The sequence below is a fragment of the Mesocricetus auratus genome, unplaced genomic scaffold (genome assembly GCF_017639785.1).
Source record: "Mesocricetus auratus isolate SY011 unplaced genomic scaffold, BCM_Maur_2.0 Super-Scaffold_100691, whole genome shotgun sequence".
Lineage (NCBI taxonomy): Eukaryota > Metazoa > Chordata > Mammalia > Rodentia > Cricetidae > Mesocricetus > Mesocricetus auratus.
Window position 1 is genome coordinate 24,664,749 of NW_024429267.1, and position 9,508 is coordinate 24,674,256.

General features: G+C 48.1%; 1 protein-coding gene across 1 annotated transcript; it reads left to right on the forward strand.

The window, feature by feature from the left end:
* Positions 1 to 7,180: 7,180 nt before the first annotated feature.
* On the forward strand, positions 7,181 to 9,191 carry Tpbg (trophoblast glycoprotein). The gene has a single exon (XM_005073681.4). It carries the CDS (start codon positions 7,181 to 7,183, stop codon positions 8,453 to 8,455), a length of 1,275 nt encoding a protein of 424 aa, XP_005073738.1. The 3' UTR covers positions 8,456 to 9,191.
* The last annotated feature ends 317 nt before the right edge of the window (positions 9,192 to 9,508 follow it).

Sequence of the window (9,508 nt, forward strand, 5' to 3'; positions counted from 1 at the left end):
GTTGTTTTTAAGAGGCCAAATATCATTTTTCCTAAAATAATTCAAAATCAGTTCACAGGAATATTCTTTTTAGTTGTGAGCAATTTATATATTTTTGAGTTTAGGTCTTATGGAAATAGGGCTTGCCTGCATGAATGTCTGGGCACTCATGCCAGCAGTGCCCTTGGAGGCCAGAAGAGGGTGTTTGATTCCCTGGAACTAGAGTTACAGTCTGTTGTGAGTTACTACGTGGGTTCTGGGGATTGAATCCCAGTCCTTTAGAAGAGCATCCAGTGCTCTTAATCCCTAAGATATCTCTCCATCACCCATGAATAATTTTTAAAAATTATTCTTTCACTCTCTCTCTTGCTCTTCTCTCTTCTTGTATGCAAGTGGTTGTTACTGTTTTAAGTGTTAGTTAATAGTTCTGTAATAGATTTGCTTGGTATTCAACACTTGACTTTGGTAGATATTTCTCAGACTTGAGAGTGTTCTCTTCATCAATTCCTTTACTAATTTTAGGTAAAGACCTAAATTAACTAGTTTTAAGGAATCTTGGTGTTTGTCTATGTTGGAACTCCTGATGGTTTTCTCTGCTAATTGTCAGTTTCACATATTCTCCCTCCCTCCCTCCCTCCCTCCTTCCCTCCCTCCCTCCCTCCCTCCCTCCCTCCCTCCCTCCCTCCCTCCCTCCCTCTCATAAATGCTCTGCAGTCCCAAGATTTAGCAGCAATAATTCAGTAATATCTCTTTTAGTGACTTTCCTTTGGGTCATTAGAAGAAATATGACTTCTGTAGAAAATAATCTTCTATATAAATGTTAGTGTAGGGCTATTTTACTGGAGGCTACAAAAATGACCTTCGGAAGTATATTAAATTGACTTTGTAGGGACATTCAGGCCTTTCTTTCCCCTTTGGAAGATGTGCTCTAAAATCCTCTGTCCTGCTTCAGAGCATGTAAATAGCATTATGCACAAAAATTTTTCAAGCTGTCAAGAGTAAAGTAAGTATGATAATTTAGTATAATTAAATGCCTAAGACAATCAAAATAGAACTGATCCTGGTAAGTCATTCTCACTTGCAGGAAACTTCTTTAAAAGTAGTTATTCATGTTGCAATAATGCTGTTGGAAATCTTGAGTGTAAGCCAGTCGTTGTGGCACATGTTTGCAAATCAAGCACTAGGGAGGCAGAGGCAGAGGATAAGACCAGTCTGCTTTACACTGGGTTTCTGGCAGTCATGGTTTCACAGTAAGATTTTGTCTCTAAGAGCCAAAACCAAAGTTATAGCATAGTAGTCCACAATGTGCAGTATTTTTCAGTCTTAAGGAAGACAGCAAGACAGGCAGATGGCCTAGCTGGTAAAGTGGTTACCTTTGAAGCAGCACATGTAAATCAGTTTGTGAGAATGGACATCTTGCAATCCCACCACTGGAGGTGCAAAACAGTGGCTTCCTGGAGTTCTCTGGCCTGCCAGATTAGCCTACTTGGTCATCTTCATGCCAGGGGAGACTTTGTGATGAATGACATTCATGGATGTCCTCTAGCTTCCACATGTATGCTCACTTTCATATGAATATCTGTCTGAACATACACACATATACACACACACTCACAAAATAATGCGCAGGCATGCACACACACAAAAGGATATATATATATGTATATATATGGACATAAATATATCTTTAAACAAAGATTGTAAATAATGCATATAGTATGTAGATATTATCCTATTCATAGAAGAAATAGAATATTAAAAGTGGGGGCCTGGAGAGACAGCTTAGCAAAGTCCTTGCAGTGTGTGATGACTAAGATTGTTGACTTAACAGGATCTAGAATGGCCTAGGAGACCAACCTTTGAGTATACCTGTGAAGGATTATCTAGACGTGGTTAAGTGGGGTGGGCAGACCCACCTTAACTGTGGGTGGCACCATTCCATGTCTTGGGACCTAGAGGAATAAAAGGCAGAAAGTGTGCTGAACAGGGCATTTATGGCTCTCTGTTTCCTGATTGTGAACACAATTCGATCATCTGACTTAAGACACTGCTGCCAAGACTCCCTGGACATACACGGCTACACCCTTGGACAGTTAGCTAAAATAAATGCTCTCTCCTTTAAACAGTGAGTGTTAGAGCTTTTTATCACAGTAACAGGAAAAGTAGCTGAGATAGGGAAACTGGAGCTGGGTGTGAGGTCACTGTTGTGATAAACTAGCTCCCCTGGTCTGCAGGCCTTTGGAACTGCAAGAAGAGCGTCCAAGAGTTTTAAATGGGGACCAGACAAGCCCTCAAATACTGAAAGCATAGCTTAATGGTGCCTTATGGTAGGGAATTAGAAGACAAGCATGCGTAGAGAAAACAGACAGTAGAGGCTCAGTTCACAGGGTTTCAGAAGAGAACAAAGGCTATCAAGAGCTGCGTTACATTCTGACAAAGAGTCTGCTGAAACTCTGCATGTGTCCTAAGAACTTGTGTGATGGTGAATTAAAAAGTCATGATTTCTTTGAGAGAAAGAATTCTAAGACAGCATATCCTTCTGCTGTGATGTGGCTGTTGCTGTGCAGTTTTTTTTTAAATTCAGATCTACAGCAAGAGACAGAGAGAGAGAGAGAAAGAGAGAAAGAGAGAGAGAGAGAGAGAGAGAGAGAGAGAGAGAGAGAGAGAGAGAGAGAGAGAGAGAGAGAGAGAGAGAGAGAGAGAGCCAAAAGATTGAGCCTCAAATGAAGCTCCTGCTCGGGAATTTTAAACAGTGCTGGAATTCTTTTTTTTTTTTTCTTTTGAGACAGGGTTTCTCTGTATTGTTTTGGAGCCTGTCCTGGAACTCGCTCTGTAGACCAGGCTGACCTTGAACTCACAGAGATCTGCCTGCCTCTGCCTCCTGAATGCTATCACCTCTAACAGTGTTGGGATTCTTAAAGACTATACAGACTTTTGAAGTTGGTCCAAATCCATTTTGCATTATGGGATATCACCAAGGAGACGTGACTTTGTACAATCTGTGAGGAGTTATCTAGACTAGGTTAGTTAAAGTGGGAGAACCAACTGAACCATGGGCAACACCGCAGTATTCACTGTTTGACTAAAATTAAGGTTAGCTCTGTGTCTTGCACTTGCATTTGTTAAATGTAGCAACTCTAGCTTTTCTCACCTTATACTACTATCACTAACAGGACAATCGAATCATAATAGACAACTGGAAGGACAATAATTAGGGAGAGAATAATAATAATAATAATAACAGTTGATTTTGCAGAGTGCATCTCAATTCTCATGGAAATCCTTTGAACTTTACTTGGGGGTCCCATTTTACTGATTTATGTAGAAGAAATATGCAGGCCACACAGCATGTAAGCATAGGAGCTATAAAACACCTTGTTTCTGGTCCTAGCTAGTTGCTAACCACAGGGGAAAAGTTGAAAGACAGGTGTACTACTTACCTGGCTGCCTTCAGACATACCCAGCCTTTGACACTGCCTGATGCCTCTTTCATCTATGTTCACATGGGAAAACCATGAAACTGGATTACAAAACAAAAATGTTTTGAGTACGTTTGTGGTAAGACTTTGTTTGTGCTTTAACAAATAAAGCTTCCCTGAAGATAAGAGTGCAGAGCTAGCCACTAGTTAGCCATGGAGGCCAGACAGTGGTGGCACACACCTTTAATCCCAGCACTGGGGAGACAAAGGCAGGCAGATGTCTGTGAGTTCAAGGCCACCCTGGGCTACATGAACTTGATTCAGTCTAAAAGTGAAACAGAGCCAGCAAGTGGTGGATCACAACTTTGATCCCAGTACTGGGGATCATACTTCTTTAATTCTAGTACTAGAGGGATAGAGACAGGAGTGATGTGACTTGGTGGAAAGAGAAATATAAGGCAGAAGGAGACAGGAGTTCAGAGCATTCAGTCTGAGGATTGCTAGAGACAGGATCGCCCCTTCAGTAGAGGTAAGAACTAGTGACTGGCTGCTCTGCATCTCTGATGTTTCAGCATTTACCCCCATATATGACTTGGATTTTTATTATTAAAACCACTTAGAATTAGCGCTACTTACATTTGTAATTTGTGTGTGTGTGTGTGTGTGTGTGTGTAGGGTGCATTCATGGCCACCCTGGGCTGCAGGCTGAATGCATCCCAAGAGACTGGGACTTTGCTTGTCTCAACCTAGCCTAGAGGTGGAATGTGAAGACATGAGATCTTAGCCTGGTTGCACCTCTGTCTTCCATTTGACGATATCCTATACTTTACTTTCACGCCAGCGTTCTCATCCGTAAAGCGGGAGTGAGGAGGTTTATCTTGGTAGGGAGGTGAGAGTAAATGGGGCAGTTGTTATCAAGTGGCATGACGAGGCAAGCAGAAGGCAATCGATGCTGGGTCAGAGCAGCTCAAAGCCATAGTTTCTGCTTATTTGCTTTTTAAATTTGGAAAGCTGAGCAGAGAGGACTCTGGACAGGACAGTAGTCCTATCTTGCCTTAAAGGTGTTTTGAGGATCCGATGAGTTTGTGTTGTTTTTCTAAATTCTAAAGATCCAGAGCAGGGATTCACTTGCTCTTTTGACAGAATCAGATTTAAGACCATGCCAGAGGGTCAGAAAAATTCTTCCCATGTCATTTACTACAAAAACTAGGAAGTAAAATTACCTTTTTCCGTGTACAGTTTTCTGAGTCTTAGTACATGTATGGATTTATATAACCATGATTGCCATGTACAACAGGACTTCAGCTTCTGAGTCGGTCCCCCCCCAACACTTTTCACATTTATATTGCTGAAACACTCAAAAATAAGAGAAAGGGTTTTAGATAAATGTGCTGAAGATGCAAATTAATATAACTGTCTTTTTGCACAAATCTCTGCAGTCTCCAGACTCTGCGGCTTTTTTCCTGGGCCATTTTGGCTGGTGTTTGTGTAAACTCTCTTTGCACAGAAGGAATCAGCCACAGATTCAGAACTGGACCACCACAGTAACGATGCATGCTGTGGGAACAATACCTAGCATAGTTAATGTGATCTCTTTTGTTTTATTGGTCTTCGTTTTCCAGCCATGTTTCTTCTGTCATTTTCTCTCTAAAATAAACAAGACTGGAATAGCCCACACCTTTTACATCGGGGGAAAATTATTTGACTGGGGAAAAGAAGATAAAGCGTTTTTGAGAGAGCAACGACAGGGCGTTCGGAACTCCAAATCTCCTCCATTTAATGACATTGGTCCTCTAAGCATTCCAGTCCTTTCCCTAATCCATCATCCGGCGCCTGCCAGCGCCCCCTGGGAGACAGACTTTGGGACAAACTTCTTTCCTAGGTCAGCCCGCCCACCTCCCGCCGCGAGCGCTCCCTGCGTAAGTGACTTGTGCTGACACAACGCACCGAATCTGGTGGAGGGAGCTTTCCGGGTGACTCACGTCTTTGCTATTTGCCTTTGTTTCTGGGGTGTTTTAGCTGCCGTTTTCTTCCCTCTGGTTTTAATTTTGAGAGGAAAAGAAAAAAAAAAACCTCATAATGAATCAAGAATGAGTGTCCTTTCCACTAACCCTCATCCACCTTAAAGTTGACTCTCTTCACAAGTTTCATAACTACCCAAGGCGTGCGGGGGTGGCACAGGTAGGAAGGCATTAACTAACTACTTCTGAATCTGAAGTTGCCAGCCTAAGCGAGCCACGCGAGAGGAGTCTTTCTGAATCTCCCTCACACCCGGGCGTTTGCCGCGGCGGATGTAACGTGTGCAGCTCGTTCCTTTCTACTGCTGCTTTGCGTTGATGTGGGTCACGCTGAAATCCATCTCAGCATTGCCAGTGATGCCCGAAGCAGCGTGAATTCCGAGAGATCCATCAGCCGTTTTGTTTCTGTCCGAGGTAAATACGCTGTGCAAAATACGGAGCCACCAAAGGATGCCGGGGAGGGGGATCAGAAGGGGAACCCCTCACCGTTCCCGGACGCGTGGCTCGTTTATCTCCGCCACGAGAAGGCGCGCAGCCCCCGTCCCCCTCGTCTCCCTCTTTAAAGCCCCCATCTGGCAGCCGAGGTGGGCTGCGCGACCGCAATCTGTCCCGCAGCCCCGGCCTTCCCCGGCCCCCCGACTTGGTTTTTCCCAGCCGTGGAGGTTGGGCTAGGGGCTGGGGTGCAAGGAGAGTCGGCGCCCGCAGCGGGAGCCCGGAAGGCGCGGGGACTCGGAGTTGGCTTTGGAGGCGCCGGGCGCGGAGGTGAGCGGCGGGGACCCAGCGGCCAGGGCAGGATCCTGGAGGCGGGACCGGGGCTCCTTTGCACACTGGGGCGTGAGACGAGCTGGGGGTCCTGGCTGCCAACCCGCCCACGGTCCCAGGGCCGCTTTGTTGGCGGGTTCCCTCCCCCTTTCTGGAGCCGTCTGAAATCCCTCGGGATCTGGGGGGCTGGAGGACTACGAACTGGGGAGTTGGGAGTGGGCGACAGCTGTATGGCTCCGCACTGCTTTCCCCACCAATCCAAGAAGGTACAAAAAGAGATCGAAAGAGTCGCGTAACCAGAAACTTCGCTCTCATCCCAACCTGGGCGGGGAGGAGCGGCGTGGGCGGGGACCCCGGAAGGCAGGTGGTCGGCGGGGGCGGTGGGAGCTGGGAACTGGGGAAGGGAGAACTTTGCTGGCAGGACACAGCGGGCTCTGCGAGAAGTTCTAGGCGAGAGAAGAGTGCGATCCCGGTAGGAGCAAGGCGGGAGGTGGCTCTGGTACAGATGTGGGCCCGGAAGAGGCCGGCTTAGTGCTCGGGAGTGGGGATCGCGTCCCTCTGTGGGGAAGGGCGCACGCGGAGGCTGGGGCCCGGTGGGGAAGGTGGGGACAACTTGGCTCGTGCTCGGGGCCCTGCGGCTGCCCTCACACTTCTCTCCCGCTTGTCCCAGGTCGCTCATCCGATCCTGCCCTGTGAAAGGCGCCAACAAAAGAGTCGAGGAGGTGCCACCCCAGCGGCTGCGGGAGGAGGAGCGCTGAGGCCCGTGTCGCTACCGGCCGGCCGTGCGGACTCGCTGGAGGGAAGGGCGGGGAGCCGCTCCGGGAGGGGGACGTCCGGTGGCGCGGGGTAAGCCAAGTTCCAGTTTTGGTGTGCCCCCCCTCCCCTGACTCCCACGCGAGGAAAGTTTGCAGCCGACGCTTGCTGCGACTCGCGCCCGCCGGGCCCAGCCGGTCGAGCCTTCGGAGCGGGCGCCGTCCCAGCTCCGGGGAGCTGTGAGCCGCGATGCCTGGGGCGGGCTCCCGGGGCCCGGCCGCCGGGGATGGGCGGCTGCGGCTGGCACGGCTAGCACTGGTGCTGCTGGGTTGGGTCTCCGCGTCGGCTCCCAGCTCTTCGGTACCCTCGTCATCCATCTCCCCGGCGGCCTTCCTGGCCTCAGGGTCTGCGCAGCCTCTGCCAGCCGAGCGATGCCCCGCGGCGTGTGAGTGCTCCGAGGCGGCGCGCACAGTCAAGTGCGTTAACCGCAACCTGATGGAGGTGCCCGCGGATCTGCCTTCCTACGTTCGCAACCTCTTCCTCACCGGCAACCAGATGACCGTCCTCCCGGCTGGCGCTTTTGCCCGGCGGCCGCCGCTCGCCGACCTGGAAACGCTCAACCTCAGCGGCAACCACCTGAAGGAGGTGTGTGCTGGTGCCTTCGACCATCTGCCTGGCCTGCGCCACCTCGACCTCAGCCACAACCCTCTCACCAACCTCAGCGCCTTCGCCTTTGCGGGCAGCAACGCCAGCGCCCCCAGCTCCCTGGTGGAGCTGATCCTGAACCACATCGTGCCCCCCGAGGATCAGCGGCAGAATGGAAGCTTCGAGGGCATGGTGGCCTTCGAGGGCATGGTGGCAGCTGCCCTGCGCTCAGGCCCTGCGCTCCAAGGGCTGCATCACCTGGAGCTGGCTAGTAATCACTTCCTTTACCTGCCTCGGGACTTACTAGCCCAACTGCCGAGTCTCAAGCACCTGGACCTTCGGAACAACTCCCTGGTGAGCCTGACCTATGCGTCCTTCCGAAACCTGACACACCTCGAAAAACTCCACTTGGAGGACAATGCCCTCAAGGTCCTTCACAACTCCACTTTGGCCGAATGGCAAGGCCTGACTCATGTCAAGGTGTTCCTGGACAACAATCCCTGGGTTTGCGACTGCTACATGGCTGACATGGTGGCCTGGCTTAAAGAGACAGAGGTGGTGCCGGATAAAGCCAGGCTCACCTGTGCATTCCCAGACAAAATGAGGAATCGTGCCCTCTTGGACCTCAACAGCTCCGACCTGGACTGTGACGCTATCCTTCCCCCATCCCTGCAGACTTCCTATGTCTTCCTAGGTATTGTTTTAGCCCTGATAGGCGCTATTTTCCTCCTCGTTTTGTATTTGAACCGAAAAGGCATTAAAAAGTGGATGCATAACATCAGAGATGCCTGCAGGGATCACATGGAAGGGTATCATTACAGATACGAAATCAACGCGGACCCCAGGTTAACAAACCTCAGTTCCAACTCCGATGTCTGAGATACAGGACTGGCCAAGGACAGCTCTGCATGAGGTGTAGACTTCAAGTTTTCATGTTTTGGTTTGTTTTGTATTTTTTTCTTCCCTTTACGAGGCTTGCACCACTTCCGCCCTCCACTATGGACACCAAGGACTCTGACTGAAAGCAGTGAAGGGATTTTGCTTCCTTGTTATGTAAAATTCTTGGTGTGTTCTGTTAATGTAAGAACATGAACAACTGTGCATACAATGTTTATTTACCCTTTTCCTTTCGGTACTCCTCGATGCCTGCGGAGGGATTTTTTTTTCTCCCATAAGTTCCAGCATGGACAGGGACTCTTCCTTAATTCAGTTCAAGATGTAGCACAGATAGCATCCAACGGAAGCTGCCTCAAGTTTTTTAAGAAAAATACTTTTTTCATAAATATGAGTTTCATCGTCACCTACGTAAATTTAAAGAGAAAATAATTGCATCCCCAAACTGCCTGCAGACCTTAGCAAGCTCTTCCATAGAATCTAGTGCACAGGCGCACCTGCATCCAAGAGCATGCTTACATTTTACTGTTCTGCACATTAAAGAAAAATTGCAACTTCAGATAACTTCTTTGACAAACTAAATTACTTTTTGATTGCAGTTTATAGGAAACTGACCTAAGGGTTTTTCTGTTTTTTTTTTTCTTTGTTTGTTTTTATAAACTGCATTGAGATCCAACAGACTGGATTGTTTAAAAAAAATCAATAAAGAGTCTGAAAAGAAGCCTGGTGTGTTCAAGTTTGGTATTTAGAAGCGAGGATTAAAGGCAATGATACTAAATGGTCTTGGTTCAGATGAGGAGTCATTAGTTAGCAGACCTGAGATCAGATTGGAGCAGTGTCTTATATACATAGACACGATAGTTCTGAAATGGTGGATCCTTTTAGGGCTTAAATAGATGAAAATAATTACAGGGCCAGACTACTAAAGGTCCCCAAGTTAACGGTGCTCAGCCTTGTGAGGTTGGCAGTAGTGAAGAGTTCTTTATGATGAACATCTCACAGTTGCCACTTTGTATAGACTAATGAAGTTCGCAAGAC

Bases quoted from the DNA above. Each gene is read 5' to 3' on its own strand.
- Tpbg (XM_005073681.4), top strand. From the start codon at position 7,181: ATGCCTGGGGCGGGCTCCCGGGGCCCGGCCGCCGGGGATGGGCGGCTG.